Genomic DNA, 18,671 nt, shown 5'->3' on the forward strand with positions numbered 1-18,671 from the left:
TTGGAAAAGAAGAGGCGAACAACAATATAAGAAGCTCCAAATGAATTGTAAATTAAATTTAAATGTGTTTACCATATGAAAATAAAATCAACTATAACTATAAAAAGATAACACCATAGAAAACTAAACACATAACACCATGATTACGTGGAGAAACCCTTTCGAAGAAAAACTCCATCAAGAAAAGAGGGCAAATCTATATTATTTTGCAAAGAGATTACAATACAAAGATTTATTCAATCTTACATCAAATCTAACAACATTTCTGTACCCGTAAAAGAACTCATGATGTCTCCAAACTCATGGGGGCTCAAAATACCACCATTAAACATTACCATGGGCCAAAACAAAGTTTCAAAATACCATGGTAAAAATCCATACGACCCCTACTTGCCAAACATAGTTTCTTACATGACATTATACCTTCTTATAGGTTGTCATAAGAATCCCCAAAAACAGGAGGTACTCTTACATGCATCATAGACTACGAATAACATATGTAATGATCCTTTAAAAGCATATGCATTTTTTTTTTCTTTTGACAATTTTAAAAGAACAAAATCTGAAAGGCACAATCTGATAGTGCCTCATACCTTTTAATCCACCTTCTCCTAGTCCTTATTAGAAAGTTTCTTATGTTCCTTTTTATTTGTTATAGCCACCCATTAATCTCGTTCTTCAAGGAGATCCTTCATTTTCAATTTCCACAACTCATAACCAATTCCATTGAACTTCTCTATGTCCAAATGAAATGAAGTTGTAGCCATGGTATCAACACAAATTTGTAAAAAATACATCAACTGAAACTCTCACGAGTGCTTTAAAAACCTCCCTTCTACCACCCAAGATACAAAACTAGTCAAGCTATAATACCAAATGTTAGAAAATAAGAGGCGGACAACAATATAAGAAGCTTTGAATCAATTGTAAATTAGATTTAAATGTGTTTACCAAATGGTAATAAAATTAGCTATAACAACAAAAAGATAACACCCATAGAAAACTAAACACATAACATCATGATTACGTGGAGAAACCCTTTCAGAAAAAAAGCTCTACGAAGGAAAGAGGGCAAATCTATGTTATTGTTTAAAGAGATTACAATAGAGATTTCCTCAATCTTGCATTGAATCTTACAACATTTGCGTGCCTGTAAAACAACTCATGTTGTCTCCAATTTTACCCCTTAATATATAAACTCATGGGGGCTCAAAATACCACCATAAAACATTACCATGGGTCAAAACAAGGTTCCAAAAAACCATGGTAAAAATCCATAAGACTCCCACATGAAATTATACATTCTTATAGGTTGTCATAAGAATCCCAAAAAAATAGGAGATACTCTTACATGCATCATAGACTATCAATAACTTATGGAAGGATCCTCTTACGTGTCATAATAACTTATTCTCACGTCCAAAATTATCCACCCATTTTTTATCACTTACAATTGTCATCAAACATGTCAAACCATCCTTAAAAATAGATTTTCCATATCAAACCACTTGACAAGCATCTTTGACAACTAATTTTCATTTTTAAAGGCACTAGCACATGTCAAAAGTGTCAACTCATAAGGCACACGCCTCTTATGATGGAGCACAATTATTTAATAGCATAAATGTCAAACAACCATGAAAAAATATTAAACAATAATAAATAAATAGTCTAGAATTGCTAAGGTTGAGACATTAATTCTCAACAAAATGTTGAAAAATTACACTATTACACAAATACATGAAAGTACAAGAAGTTCCCACTGTATCTAGTACACATGTTATGTTTCTTTCCATTTATACCATTTATAACAATTGTGTCCATTCTCATTAAGCATGATAAGGAATAATGCAACTACCCAAACCTTCTATGAGCACATAACCCAACTAAATGTCAAAATTATCAACATTTTGTTAACATAGAACTTAAGCAATGTAACAACAAAAATATAAACATCTATCCCATTAAACTCCTCAATATTATGGGATTCCTAATTTTTTCTTAAAGTCTAAGAAAAACACAAAACCTTTCCATCACTTATAACATACAATTTTGTTACGATTGTAAAAGATGGGGCACAAGTGACAAAATTCCAAATAGTCAACATGAAATTGTTGAGTTAGTATGTCATTATAGCCATCAATAATTCATTCTTCCAAAACCCTAATCACTATAAGAATATGCAACCTCAACATAAACGAATGTCAATTATGCATCATTTGTCCCATGAAGACTCATCTAAGAATATCTTAGCACCATATTGATAACGTCAAAATGTCATTCTTAAGGTAAGACAACGCAAGTTCATAACTCTCAAGGCTATGGATATCACAACAAACTTTTATCTCAACAACCCTATCAAACATTTCATTCATTGGACCCATCCACTTCATTCATCAACTACATTTGGAAGAGAGGTACGATGGAGCCCTCATGAAATATTCATAGAACTTAATTTTGACAAGTTCTTAAGAGGCTATCTCACACTATTTAGAGCTAGTTGCATTTTCAAAGACTTGAATGGGCTCCAACAATGGGCAACGTCTTAGGAATTACATTTGGGGACAAACAATGAGGTAGAGACATTCACTCTTCCCTGGGGCATTTAGTTGATGATAAAAAAATGATATAAGAACTTAGCCATCAAAGGAGTTTCCATCATGATCCTCAACTTCATAAAAAATGAATCTTCTCAAAATAAGAAGATAGGGAGCATCTTAAGCTTGACTAGGCCTATCCTTGAGGGATTGATCTCGTACACAAGAATACAATGCTTTAGACAAACAAATGGATCAGAAAAATCCTTGGCAAACATGGTGATTGAAGCAAATAGAGGAACTTCTTGTTTATAATCATATGAATCGGTTACCTAGATTGGAGGCCTTACTAAAGATCAACTACTCTAAAGGTCTCTGGTAACAAGCCTCATTTTCTAAAGGGCTTGAAATTCCATCCCTTTTTCTTCATCTCATAGATTGAATTATTTATCGTCTACTCATCCAAGGAGATACATCCCATTTTGAAAGATGTAATTTCACAATTTTGGGAATGATTTCTTTCATTTACGACTAGCTATAAGAGTTTCTCACATGAACCTAGCTTGTTTAAGGAAGCTCTCTATCAATATCATTCAATCTACCTATTGTCACTTCCTCATTGCTTTTCTTTTATCGCCTTAGCACTAGCATGGATCCTAAGTTCCAACTTTACAATGAGAAGCATGAATGTCCTTCTAGGGACCTATCAAAGTTTAAAAGGCTTAAAAGGGTCTTCATTATTAAAACTAAGTCAATCCAATGGGCTATTGTAAATGCTTTGCATCAAGAGTTTCTGGAGATAGAAGTCATGCAAAGTCAACACAAAACTATTCTCAATGTTCTTCTCTAATCTTGAGAATTGTGTTGAAAGGAAAGGAGCAAGTCTTCGAAATTGCATAGAGTCTGGTAAATGTGGATTAAAGGGATAGCTTTGAAAAGGCATTGGAGATGGGTTGATTTATGCCTTACACCACTCATGCTTCTGCCTTTTGGTTGGATATGCAACCAAGAAATATTTATCAAGGTACATGTTGAGCAATGCATGATCAGCAAATCCAAGAACATTGGAATTCACAGGAAATTATTCTGAGAATATTACTGAAATTCAGGTTGAGCACATCTTTAATGAGAAACGCTACAATGACAGTAAGATATGCAAGCAGAACTTATTGTAAACCAGCAACATATGGTATTCCAGAATACGTTATAGAAGGCATCAAAGAGGAGTTGGAGACTCTAAAATTGAAATAGTGTCATGAAAAACAAAAACATGGATGAAAGACTATTTGCTATATACATTTATGACCATTCTGCTAAAATTATCTATAGGTATAAAATTTCTTTAAACTGAAGAAACTTTGTCCAGTGATTTCAGACGATAAAGAGTTATTTCTATGTGAATTATCCATGGAATTCGTTCTGTAAAATAGTTAATCTCTACATATTCCAGTTATTCATGGGTGCAAGAAAAGTGACTCCAGTTAATCCTCTCGATTTTGTTCTAAGGTTGGTGTTTTACAACTTTAGTAACCTTCAAGATCAATTTCTTAGATCTCAATTATAAATTAAGAAATGCATAACTGTCATTCATATAAATAGTTGGTCTTTTAAGAAGAAAAATTTGCAGTGCTTGTTTAACTATCTAATATTAGATTAGCAGATGTGGACCTCCCACGTAGCTGTGGAAAGAATAGAGATGCATTTTCTGATTCCCTCATGTGCTAAAGAACGTATTTGTTCACATGGGTTAGCATCCTAAGTGAGCTTGTTCTTGAGGGAAAACTCCAAACATATGCATGCTTGAATCAAAGTAGCATTGAGATGAGTGACCTCCCAAGAAGCCCCAATGGTTCACCACTATAAGCATCACCTAGATGCAATGAGTGTGAAGTAGACCATTCATGCTCGTGAGAGAGAATTTCATGTGAACCAATGCTCATGAAGTATGGGTCGATGAGTTTGACTCAAAAACTAAGCAGTTCACTCCCAATTAAACATATAACTTGGTACACTGTGAAAACACAACTTAAATGTATTATTATCATTTTTCTCATTAAATAACAGATGTGCCTTGAGATTAAAACCTACTATCTTGAACTGTAGAAATAGAAATATTTCTAGAAACCAAACCTTCAGGCATTGTGCATATGAAATCAACAACTTGGTCACCTTACATGTCATTTTGTTGGAGGCAAATTTAAATCATCCAAGGGTGGACAAACATAGTTACTAGCTTCCTATTTGATGAGTAAATGTCATCATCAAACAGTGAGTCAAGAACATTACTTACTCGTATCTTATATTTTTGAATGTTAGCTTTACCTACAAAGCAATCCTCATTTGTGAGTAAACAAAAGGAGGTCAATTGATTACACGACACAAGCAACAATGATATACATTTGGACAGGAGTACAATTTTAGCTCAACTAAACCTCTTGAATACTTAAACATCAAGGTACACATGACAACTTATGCTGAAGTCAAACCCAACCGCCACAAATATTGCAAAGACACAAGTTCTAAAACTTGCAAATGGGACCCTCTTGCAATCTCCCCACCAAACGAAAAAGCACAAGTGAGGAGTTTGTTCTCACCTTGGAAAACTTGAAGACATTAGTTACATAACAGCATGTCCTAGCAAAACTCAGATCAGGATACTAAAACATATCAAAATTGTATCGATGATTGTCTGCCTGGAGGAGCCACACACTGCCACAGTGAGGTATAAGCAGGGATCTCAGTTGCAACAACTCCAATGGAAGAAAGGCGACGCCCATACTCCTGAGATCATAAATAATCATAATAAAATTCAATACAAAAAATCTTCAGTGAACAAGATGAAACACAGAAAGTGTAAAATTGTAAACGCATGATGTGAAACATTGCATGGATATTCATTGCTCAATAAAAACAGTAATAGGAAAAGAATATACTTGATAAAAGCATTACCCCAAACAAACTCTAGATTCAGAGTAGCACGTGGTAATTCAGATTTCAAAAAAAAAATGGGTGGAGGTCCAACTCTTTAAAGAAGCATTTATTTGAGAAATAAGAAAACTGAAGCTCCAAATAAAATAGAAATTAAATGAAAATGCTGTTCACTGTGCATCATGCAATAGTGTCAAACACTGGAAAACATTGCAAACATTCTTATTCAAGTTGTTATCATTATCCACAAGAAAAGCAATGCCAATAATGCCATAAAGAGTCTCAATAGGTCTTGAATTACAATCAGTTGATGGTGACAGTTGTTACTTGTTAGTGATTATCAAGTCCCATAGCCCAGAAATGTGGTATAAGATGAGGAAGCAACACAAAACCATACAATTAGCACAACTTTCCAGACAAAACATAACATAATCAAAACACAACTATTCAATGCACATCATGCAGCAAGGAACTGCAGACCCAAACAAACAAACAAAAAAATCAGAGAGTCAAATCCAAAAAATACTACAACAAAATCAACTTTAAAAAGTTATAATGTCAATGGCAGAAGTCATAATTTGATGGCAGTTTACAATGAATAATGGAGTGATCATAAGCCAGGCTGGAGGAAAAAGAAATCACAGATGCTTCCCATCAAAATGATGGTTCAATAAACATTATACAGTGACAAGAAATAAAATTAAATAAAACAGTACGGGAGAAACAATGCTAACAGAACATCCAATGCAATAGAACAAAAACAATGGCACATTAAATATAACACAATTATTTGCCCTGGAAAACCTTTTCAGGAAAAACTTAATGGCATTCTCTTACTACATTAATTCAACCATTGCCAATACAATAAGAAATTTCTTGAATAGTTCTTACCTTAATCCATGTGTGATTATTTATATGCATGTCACTATAATTAAATGCTAAATGGTATTACAATGCAATGGGTACAAAACCAGATGCTGGAAAAAAAATTTTGAAAAGGGCCTAAAAAGTTATAGACGAGTGTACAATCTATAAAGGATATTAAATATGCTAAGTATACAACACATAGGTAGCTATCTGCATTGATTTCTTGCACCAAGAAAAATTTTCAGTACCAACAAACTTAGCTAATGAATCAACGACATTCTCCAACATATCAACCTTATCCAGCAATACCTTTTAATATTCAACCATGTCTCTAATAAAATGATATTGCACATCAATATGCTTCATCTGAGCATGATAAGAAGGTTCTTTGCAAAGCAATAGCACTTTGACGGCCACAGTATATCTTTACAATTTTCCTAAGTTACCGGTTCTTCCCCTTTTGGCCTAGGTTCGGGTTCTGGTTCTTGCCCGGTCCTGGTTCTCCCCGGGTTCTCCTTGGGTTCCTCCCGGGTCCTTCCCAGGTGGCCGGGTTCCCTGTGGGTCCTGCGACGGGAACCCGGCCACCTGGGAAGGACCCGGGTGGACCCCAGGTCGAACCCAAGAGGACCCGAGTGAACCCAGGAGGACCCGTGTGAACCCAGGCCCGTGGTTTCCAAAAAACAGGGCCACGGGTCTAAAAAACAATAAAAAAAGACTTTTTAAAATAGTTTTTTTATAATAAAACTCTAATTCGCCCCTTTATGACTTTTTAAAAAAGACTTGAAACTTGAATATTATCTTTTTTGCAAATTATGAATATGATATTAGACTTTAGTTATTAGTTTACTGATTACATTTGCGATATATGAATATTTATTGGCATTGGCAATTAATAATTATGGATTTATGATTTATGATTTATCTATGGAAAGTCACATTGTATATTTTATTTTTGTATGGATTGTATATATTGAACATATATATAATTTATGGGTATATATATATGTGTGTGTGTGTGTGTGTGTGTGTGGACGAACCAGTACCCGTACCCAAGATTTTTTTTTTTTTGCCGAATCCGCGAATCCGTACCCGAACCGGTAACTTAGCAATTTTCTATTAAAAACAAACATCTGAACCCAACCTCTATAACCATACAACTTCCTTGCACAGAAGCTGCCAACTATAAAGGGCATCTGAAGAATAGACAAACATGGAAATGCCATGAGAAAACCAAATCAACAAGAAAATAAAACCAAAATATTTTTCGATGGTGTTGCAGAAAATGAGTTATGAAAATGGAGACACTATCACAATTTCCAAAAGAAATATACCTGCAACTTTTCTTAATCTCCTTTTATCACAATATAAGAAACACACGCCTTCTCTTTCTTCATGTATTTACTTACAGTAATGAAAACCGATCAAGAACTCTATATAGCATTAACTGCTCTACTAGTAGTCTGAGACTCCGAAGAGTTATCAGTGGTATCTAAGATAGCAATAGGAAACATGATGTGACATATGTTGACTGCCTCTACAAATGAACAAATTCAATGGCATAATTTCTTTCTTTGGCCACATTCATCCTGTCGTAAATACCATTGGAAAAGTAGAAATGCTCCAAGGAAACAACTGTATAAATGTCTTACCTCCCCTTTGACAGCCATTAGAAGCAATTTTAGAAAATATACATTGTTCACAAAGTATACAGTTGTATCACACATCATAGTTTAAAAACTCAGACTAGCCAATAACTCAGCCAACCCAACAAAATTAAAAACCCGGGTCTTGTCTGAATTTCAAGGAAAAACTAGGCAAATTTATGAAACATTAAAAAATATATAATTTTTTTAAAATATTCTTCAAAAACATGCATATTGTTGAATTTATGGAACATGTTACTGATTTCTTTCAGACAGATAAAAATTAGAGTTCTTTCCATATCACAGACCAACAAATGAGTTCAATACATAAAATCTTCAAATTTCTATATCAACAAAAGTTGCATCTCTGAACAGTTGTGTAAAGATTGCATACCCACATATGAACGGTTGTGGCATATCCATATGATAAGTAGAACGTTGTAGAATCCAAACACCATTGCTGTGTACTATATTACCAAAAACAAGAAATGGGAAACACAACGGAAATAACAATGAATGGATAATGAGGTGAGATGAGGTTCCACAAATTCTGCATTAATTATTTATACAATTAATATATTATATGGTTGATTAATATATTTGATATTATTATACAACTTATATGGTAATATAATATATATCATTAATTAATAACCATATATAATATATCTAATATAATATTATATATAATAAATTAAAAATCTAAACCAAAAGCCTAGTGGTTTGCAGCCCAGCACATAACCAAAATACAATAAAATATCACAATTTCGTGATTTTGTGGCACACAAACCAGCAGTATGCCATCTTCACAGTAAATGCAGCAAATAAGCACCCTAAACGCAGCCAACAAACCTCACAGAAAGCACCGTCAAAGAACAACAGAAAACCTGGAAAAACAAAACATCACAAACAGCCAAAATTTTCTGAAATTGCAAGTTTACTATTTATTACTGCAAGTATGGAAAGATTTACCAGAAAAATCAGAGAGATTTTTTGTTATTGCATGTCAGCGAGTTTTGTCTGCAATTACTCACCGGCAAAAAATTCTGAGTACTTGCAAGTTAGGTTAGTACTCACCAAAAACTATGCAACATATTAATCTTGTTCTAAGAATATCCACTGGTTTATATGCATATCATAGAATTAAAATGATTAGTCCCAACTGTTGTATGTTATATTGAATGAGTAAATTGTCCTGATCTTTGCTCTGCTGCTCGACAAAATTCATTCCAATGAAAAAATACTCAGTAAAACTGTAAAACTATGTCACGCATCTTTGCAGTTAGCTATATATCATTTTCGGACAACCAAAATTTGTGCCAAGATTTGTGCTTGGCTTCCCATTCTTACAACCAATACAAACAAATTTCCTAACACATATTAAATGTTCTTCTACACAAGCGGTAAACTCCAGGCACTATGTCTCACAAACAAATTATTCACGCACCAAACAAGGTAGGTGTAATGGTCATTCATCAAACATACAATTTTATGATTCTCACTGCATTAAATCTTTATACTTGATTCCCCAATATAAAAAGTCTAGACAAGGAACCCAAACAAAACAAAGAGCCCTAACAGTCATGGATCAGGTTTTCTATTGTAATAGCCTGTACAGATAATCTAGAAAAGGGTGCCGGAAATCAATGATGAGGCACTATTTAACACAACTTACCTGCAGTTTGATCATACAAAACGAAAACTAACAATCCATAACCAACATACCTGAACATCAAGAAACAACTGCATGCAAATCTTGTCCGTGTTAGATAAATTGCCATCTAAGGAATCTGTCCCAGTGCCTCCTCTTCTCTGAGCACCCTGCCTTATACGTTGCAGTGAAGATTCGGTCTTTCTTGCCTGAGATGGTCGGATGAGGAGTTTCAGATGCTACTTTTTAAATTAAGATGCTAATACCAATAAAAGCAAATTGTGAATGTTGAAAGATACTAACCACTGTCACAAGCTCTGATGCTAGTTCATTATATCGAGCAGTAATTCTCTCAGCAGCAGACTGAAGTATTTGATTTCTTGTCTCTTTCGTTAAATATATAGCACGTTCCCCCTCAAGAAATGTCTGAATGAAACATCTCCCATTATTCTAAATACGTTGAACTGAAGAATATAAGAATGTTTGGAAAGAATCTGAAGCTTCAAATATATAATTTTTTAATGTCTTAAAAAGAATTGTAACTTCAAAGTTCTTTTAATGACATTTGTAGCGGAAATTATCAAGATATTTCAAACATTTTATATTTTAGCCAAATATTTATGTACGTAATTAACAAATAAAAAAAGCACATTAGGATGGTTAGTTCCTCTACCCTGCTTTGCACCAATATTCGACCACACGTTTCACATGGAATTCTACACTTAAGTATTCTACTAAGCTTAGAACTGTGGGTTTCACTATAAAGTCCACTTATTTGTATTATAGATGTCAGTCTCCCAGTAGTCTAAACTAGCTTGCCAGATCCCTAAAAATAATTGTCAGCAGTTATATTCAACTCCACAACAACAATATAACTGTCCCTTTGTCTCAAATTCAAATTCTCTTGACTTCTTTCTCATTGTTTGTTAATTAATCTCCTTTGCCTGCTCCAGTTTTCCAACATTCTAATCAATCAAATACCACATGTCAGTACATATAAATCCTATTCTAAATTATCTGGAAACTCAAGAACAACTGTGCATTATTCTTGTGAGCACCTGTTTTCAAGGTATTTGATGTGTAATCCGACCATTAGTGCAAATATTTTTAATCACACATGCCATTTTTGCACGTTATTACTGTTCTTTTGATCTCTTCAGTTACTGTAGAAGCAATTTTGCTTCTCATTCTAACAAGAGTTATTAATCTGGTGGTCTAATTCATGCAACTGGACATTATCTTAAACTATATCATCAGAAAACATAGTAGAATGCAAAACACAAAATGAGATTGAACCAAGAATTTGGACTTCTAATTGAAAGGAAATAATAACAATGCTAGATAAACTTTTACAAGAGAAGCCATACTAACAGAAACTGAAATACGACAGAAAGTAAACAATAGCACATTCAAATATGACACAATGATATACCCAGGGAAAAAAAAAATCCAGAAAAACAACACCATTCACTGTATTAACAAATAATGTTCACAATAGAATAATCTTTCTCCAGTGCTCATCCTCCAATACCATCATGTGCTCTCGGCTAACATGTGTGTTTTACAATTGCATGTGCTCATATTTACAGGCACAAAACACATAGACAACCATCAAGTGGTTTTACAAAAAAAGATCCAAAAACTATGAATGAAATCAAATGCCCTGTTCCAAGTAAAGACACCATTTGGGAATTACACCTTAAGCTAGGAGATGAACAAGAAGTTGCACCTATTAAGCTAAAAGTCGACCAAGAAGTTGCATCTCTTAAGCTAAAGGCAAAACCAAACTCTAAAATTGGGGGATCTCATAAACAAGAAACCATGCCTTTCTCTCATATTCCACCTTGAAAATTGGTCCCCCACACAGCACATAGAGGAGCAGCATTATGCAATGCATACAACACATTCCTAACAAAAATGTTTCAGGGATAGAAATATTCTGGGATTTTCTATGCATATGTTGAATTTTAACTATCATAATACAAACAAATATTACAGGTCATTCAACTTGCAGAGTAAAAAATATATCATATTAAGATCTTAACGTTCACAATTCATGAAGTGATCATATAGACATATGAAAGAAATCGTGTTGCAAATTTTGCATCAACATTCTAGATCACACTCCATGATCCATCATCAAGATAAAAAAATATTTTTGTCCTATTCAAATTCAGGTAAGGGAAGTATATTTTAAGATCATGATCCATTGCATGCTAATGGGATCCCTCACACAACTTACTATCCTTGAATATGGAGTGCACTTATCCACCCTTCCAATCAAATCTATATCTCAAAGATGTAAACATGGGATCTTGTAGTTAGGCCCAATGGGATTTGATCACTTTTCTTATTAAGCTTATTGTAATGCACTAACATAACAAGAGGGAAATTTCACATTACAAAAAACAGCCAACTTATGTGAAAGAAAAATTATAAGTTGAAAATCACACATCAAATATTTTCAATAGATCCTACTAGAAATGAGAAACTTTTTCAGCCCAACCTATAATGTCGCAATAGAACAGCTACACTAAGAGTGTGTATGAACCCCATGCTTTATACTATTTTGTTATTTATATAAACAGATTCCACTCTGACCAAAAAAATGCTTTAATTAAAAAACTACAGTTTTGGAGACCAAGTTTGTGAAGGTCAGAAATGGATTGAATGTGTTAAATTTATTGATTGCCACCATCACTTTTGAGAGATTGTGTTCATTATTCCTATTTGACATCACATAAGAAGGGTATCAACCTCTAATAGGACTAATTTTAAGGAATTTTTGCTTTTAAAATGTGGAAATTGTTGTAATCATACTAAGTTTTTTATATTTGTTTTTCGGGCTTGGATCACATTCGTTCCCTATCAAACCAATTATTGAGAACTCATAAAGCCCCTACTTGTTTTTGTGTGCCATCAAACTCTAACCAATTTCGTTTTGTAGCCAACAACTAAAGCTTTCCAACCAAAGTTGCATGGATACGGTATCGGATATATATATATATCATTCAAGTTAGACAAGATCACATTGCATTCAAATACCATCGATAATATTATTATACATGCATATTAGGTTTTGGAGGAAGAGACATGATAGGTCTGCCAAAGCCATTTCTACACTAAGCCCAAGAGTGGATGTTAGCTAGAGCCCTCTTTGCTTGCTTAGTGGCTTGTACCTGCTTTCCCCATCAATGTCTCATCTTCCTAAAGACAAGTGCCATCTTGCGGAGTTGGGTGGAGGTTGTAAGGGGGGTTCCTTGGCTCTACTATGTAAGTGCCCTCTCGTCCTAGGAGCCATGATGGTCAACTCTAGGATGGCCTACTTACTTAGCCCTCTTATACTCTTTTTGCTTACACCCCAGGCCCTTCCTACAAGGTGGGTTTCAGACAATCAAGAACACCTTATATTCTATCATATGAACATATACTTCAGCATTCTCTATTATTGCAAAAGCAACATGTATACACATATAAGACAATGATAGGTAGAAATATCATGTATACCACCGAGTATAGGTTTGCCATTTGGCAATAATAATCTGAGATAACTAGAAATCCACTCTGATTAACTGGAATTGTCTCCTTCATGACTGCTATTTTCTATCTTATGGGAAATGATTCCTCTTGCCTGTTTGATCTTCCTGGATGTACTCTGATGTATCTAATTCAATGTTAACTGCTTGCTGATTGTGTTTTTATTTCCTTTGCTTTCCAAAGAGTGGATGATTGCTGTGGATGTCAATTTTATGGAGGCTCTTCTCCCAATGATTGCTTGTTCTTCTTCGGTGCTGATTGCTTTCTATTTTTATATCCATCATGATGGAAGGGGTCACCACCCTTAATCTTCAAAAGGCATCAACCGCTGCCCTTCACTTGTAACCAATGCTCTTTCACTTGATTGCTGTAATTAAAGGTAACAACCCTTATTAACATCTGTTCTTGAAAGTCTGACATTTCTGCTCTGAGATCTGCAGTGAAAACTGAAAGATATTTTTTTTTTCAAATTCTTCTTTTTGATGCTATTGATGTCCGATGCTGCTTGTGATGATATGTTCAGATGTCTGCTGTAATAATATATTCAGGTCTGATGTAAATATATTTGTCTGCTGCAATAATGATTTTTGGTTTGCTCTAATAATATCTCTTCATCTGTTCTGCCACAGTGGGAAAGGTAGTGTCCTTCAATTTTGAAAAGATAACTTACCCTAGTCAGCCCAGCCACACAATTTAATTTATTGTTTATTTTCTGAAGGAATCACAGCTTAACAAATTATTCCAGTCAGCCTCTATAAGAATTACTATTATATTTGTCCTTTAGTTGGAATAATTACACGTCCTTAAACAGGTCAGCCCCCAATGTTATTGCCTGAGTTTAAGAATCCCTTTAATTGGGTCAGCCTCTAGATAATTGTTTATTTAATATTATTATTATTATTTATGTTCTTTACACTGGTTGGCCTTGTCAATTCTGTGCCTTAGGAATTGATATTTATAGGCTGGATTTGGCTGTGAAGGCCGTGATTTAGGTGGAGCATGACACCTACGTTTAGATCTAGGATTTTATAATTATCTTTAAGCTTTTATAAGCATTCATCATATTCATTGCAATCAATCCAGGTTATTCATGTTAATCTCAATATCAGATTCTCTCTTGGATCAATTCTCTCTCAAGGTTGCATAGCAAATCATGGCTTCTCCTCAAATGTTATAGGCATATTAGTTGCAAGTGATTTCAAGGAGCTATGGGTTAGCTATCAACTCCAATGTGCTATTAGATCATCAGATCTGTTTCTTCCTATCTATTTTTTGAGAGATCCAACCTTGGGAGCAAAATCTGTTAATGCATGATAGCTTCGGTAAGATAAATGATTGAATGAGAGATAAATGAAGTCTCTCATTCAATCATTTATCCAATCGATAAACTATGATGAAAAACTTCAAGCTATTGTTCCTTCATTTGATGATCATTCTTCATTTGTGTATGTTCAATCTACTTGTAAAGTTCGATCAATGCTTAACTATCGATAATCATCGATTGCAAATCTCATAGCACAGAATACCGATCGATATCGGTTTACATTATAACGTATGCACTCCGATTAATATCGGTTATCATATTAACTGTGATCACCGATTATTATCAGGCTAACCAATGTACTCCAATTAATATCGGTTGATATATTAAACCGTGAACATTGATGGTTATCGAGATTAACTAATACATACCGATTAATATCGGTTGTTTTGCATATAATAGACACGCCGATTAAGTACCGGGTGGTTAGTTAAGTATACACCGATTGGTAAATGCTACGATAAGCCAAAGGGTGCGATCAAGTAATGTCTTGATCGATCATGTCTAAAAGACATGACCGGTCAAGGCATTGCTTGATCCTCCCTGCTTACATATAAATATCAATCGACATTTGTGAGAAGGACATCGAAATCAATAAATGCTCCTCTCACCTGCAATATAAAAGAAGATAATCAGATTTATCATATTAAATATATAATACATAGTTAAAAGAAAAGATAACCTTGAATATAACTTGCATCTTGAATTGAGAATTGAATATCATTTACAAAATTGTCTCATAAAAAGCATCACCGTTGCATTCAAAGTAGCCAAAAACTTGTGGATCACATGTTCAAACACCATAATCTATGCAATAGAAAAAAATTAGAAATCTAAGATTTTTGTACGGAAATCCATGCAGCTCCTATGCCACCATTACCATGCAGGCCATGCCAAAAAATAAAAAATAAAAAACAGGTACCTTCTGTTTAAAAAAAATATTGGTTTCAAAAAATTTAAGACTATTTTTTTTTGTCAAAAAGTGCTTTATAAAGCTGACCTTTGCAGGTCATCAGGCATTTAATAGGCCCTATGTAAGGGGTTTGTACCCTATGTAAGCCTGTATGGCAGCACATATCCCATTCCATCACCTGTGGCATATTCCATCTTAATGATGGCATATTCTATCCTAAACCATCAACAACTCAATGGCCAAGATTTTGGCCATTCTCATTCTCATATTTTGTTGTTGGTTCCTATTAGTCTCATTTAAAGTTAGATCATCATTTGCAACTTCTAAGCTCGTAACTTTTTGCCAATATCTCTGATTCTTGCGGCATTGGAAAGGTGATTCAAAGCTATTCGGATCCATTTGTGCACATTTTCCAAAATCTACCCCAGGTATTCAGTTTTTAATTTTTTTGTGATTTCACATACTGGTCAATTACTTGGACATTTGATTTTTTTCATTTTGAGGAGGTATCATGGATTTTTCTTTTCATCCTACTGTTGTCAACCTAGACGAGGATAATTACAAGTCTTGGCAAAAAAGCATCTTGACACATCTCAGGAGGCTAGATCTCTTTCCTTATTTGTATGGATTCATATCTTAACCAGCCACACTAGGGGGTAGATCAGCTTCGAATATTATCATTGACTATGTTGTAGGAGTGATTTGTTCTAGTGTTGATCTTGACACTGTGTGTTGTATCACATATTGGTTGTGCCCACACACTTTGTGTTGGCAGTGGGCCAGTGTCCCTAGTGGGGATTCGACAGCCTCCTATGGATTCTCTAAGTCTAGTGGTTGTATCGGGCATTGACAGGTCGATCTTTTGGTGCAACGGCAACCCTAGCTTGCAAAAAGTGGTATCAGAGCTTGGTCACAGGTTCGAATCACACATGCCGCAATGAGTGACGCTGGGAGGGGGATTGTTGGCAGTGGGCCAACGTCCCTCACGGGGATTTACGACATGGTTTAACAGCCTCCTATGGATTCTCTAAGTCTAGTGGTTGTATCGGACATTGAGAGGTCGATCTTCTGGTGCAACGGCAACCCTAGCTTGTAACACTTTGGACTAGACTTTGGAAGATCCATGGAGACCCTCACATCTCTCAATTCCCAAAGGATCTAGCCACATATTGTCTCATTCTCCATGCAAAATTGCAAATACATATTGCATGCCCTAGGATAATGATACTTTTGAGGAGTTTGAGTACATCATTGGTCTTGCATGTTCTGATGGATCAGAGGCTTGTCTCCCAATTCCTACTCCTCAAATTGAGACCCCATCTCCATCTTCTGTTGTTTCTAATCAACTTGGCATGTAATGTCCCCACTTTGAAATATAATTTAATAATAAATAATAATAATAATAATAATAAAATTAAAATACAAAAGAATAAAAATAAAATATTAAATTAAAATCTAATTAAATATTAATACACTTATTTAGTACTGATTAATCGTCCATTTATTTCTATCAGCAATATAATATAAATTGAATCAATTAAGCAATATAATATTAATTGAATTAATTAAGAAATATAATATTAATTAAATTAATAATTAAACAATATAATATTAATTAAAGAATTAAGCAAGTGTTAATTGATAAAAGAATACTAATTGAAGTGCCTAAGGAACTAAACTAAGAGTCACAATCTTATTAAGGAATCAATGATTAGAGGACATGACTTTCAATAAAATCATGTCCCTCCCCAAAGGTAGAAAACCTTCTGACCACTTTAAATATGGGGCCCAATACTTCTCACGTGGGAGGAAAAAAAAAGAAGACATAAAGAACATAAAAGAATCGCTGGAAAATATCTTCAACCATCTGACGAATCAGCAAACCATTTTAGAAGTCTAGCTTTCTTCCCCACGGACAGGTAAGATAGTTACGTCCCTAACTGACTTATTAACACGGTAGATCTCTTTCAGGCATTATTATTTTACACTAGGAACAGCTTCAATAATGTTAAAGAGTTCTGGAAATATATATTGTGAGAATCTAACAGAATCAATACTGTACGGAGAAATATGTATAATTTATTATTTCTGATTTAATGCTGTCTATAAATAAATACTGTTTAACTATATCAGAATTAATACTGTTCTATAATTCTTACAGTCAACAGTTATGCATTCAGTGTAAATTTGTTATTAGGAACTATTATCTAACTCCATCATGTGTGAGAGGATGGGGAGAGTATCCAGTGGTGACAAGGTACTGCCATGACGTCATAATGACACATGGAGTCAAGGAACTAGTTACCCTCTCCATACCAGGCTCACCAAGATGGAAAGTGTGTTAAGGTATAAAGCTTGGAAGGGCAGCAAACAGGGCCGCCAAGTCTAGCAAGGGGGTTAGAAGCAACCATCCCTTGGTCTTGGGAGACAACAAACCCAAGCTGTCCCTTTAGGCCTCTTATACTATCTCTCTGTCTAGAATCTCTAGATTATACTAATCAGAAATAAATATGCTTCATTGTGGTTGCAGGATCACTCAAATCAAGTCATCTACTCTTCCGAAATAAGGATTAATTCTAGTAGGAGACGTCACATGGCATCACCACAATTGTGGCCCCCATTGATTCAGTGCAATATGACATCCATCTCTTTCTAGACATGGCTACTTGGGATTCATCTCTTGCAAACATATCATCCTTGTTTGTGGAGTCTTAGATTGCAAATTTGGAGGATTATCTTGAGGACATTCATCATCTCTTTGTTGATAGCCACATCATCACTATTAGCCCATCATTTTCATCAATTCCAGACATAGCTACTTGGGATTCATATCTTGCAGAAATATCATCCTTGTTTGTGGAGTCTCAAATTGCAGAATTGGAGGATTATCTTGAGGACATCCATCTCCTCTTTGATGACAGCCACATTAGTGTTGTCAACCCATCTTCATCACCCATGGATCTGTCCTACATTAAGCTCCACATGTTTCTAGATTGACATCATATCACTCTGACATGAGAACATTTGATTCTTCTAGTTCATGGGAATCGCTTCTCATATCACCACTGGATCTATTTCTTCCTGAGGGGAGAAATGTTGTTTGCAAGTAGTGGATCTTGATTTGTCTTCAAACTTCCTATCCTCATTTTCTCTCTCCTATGGGGAGGCATCTATTGTAATTATGTGATAGAAGCAGTCCTTGGGGGGTTAGATCAAGTCCTCCTATCCTTCTTTCATTAGTGCAGTTATTTCATTTTCCTTCTTTTAAAAAAGA

At 34.6% G+C, this 18,671-nt stretch overlaps 1 protein-coding gene across 2 annotated transcripts in view; it reads right to left on the reverse strand.

The window, feature by feature from the left end:
• Positions 1-4,685: 4,685 nt before the first annotated feature.
• LOC131029211 (conserved oligomeric Golgi complex subunit 2) overlaps positions 4,686-18,671 on the reverse strand; it is a 67,881-nt gene continuing 53,895 nt past the window's right edge. Inside the window, exons 10-12 of one of the 2 annotated variants that reach the window (XM_057959621.2) lie at positions 9,930-10,052; positions 9,701-9,835; positions 4,686-5,318 (exon numbers count right to left, since the gene is read on the reverse strand). In XM_057959621.2, the coding sequence (XP_057815604.2) occupies positions 5,205-5,318; positions 9,701-9,835; positions 9,930-10,052 (372 nt within the window). In that variant the 3' untranslated portion in view covers positions 4,686-5,204. Of the gene's footprint in view, positions 5,319-9,700; positions 9,836-9,929; positions 10,053-18,671 lie in introns of those variants that run through there. The other variant, XR_009102709.2, reaches the window with a different exon arrangement.

Source organism: Cryptomeria japonica, chromosome 3 (assembly GCF_030272615.1).
Source record: "Cryptomeria japonica chromosome 3, Sugi_1.0, whole genome shotgun sequence".
Classification (NCBI taxonomy): domain Eukaryota; kingdom Viridiplantae; phylum Streptophyta; class Pinopsida; order Cupressales; family Cupressaceae; genus Cryptomeria; species Cryptomeria japonica.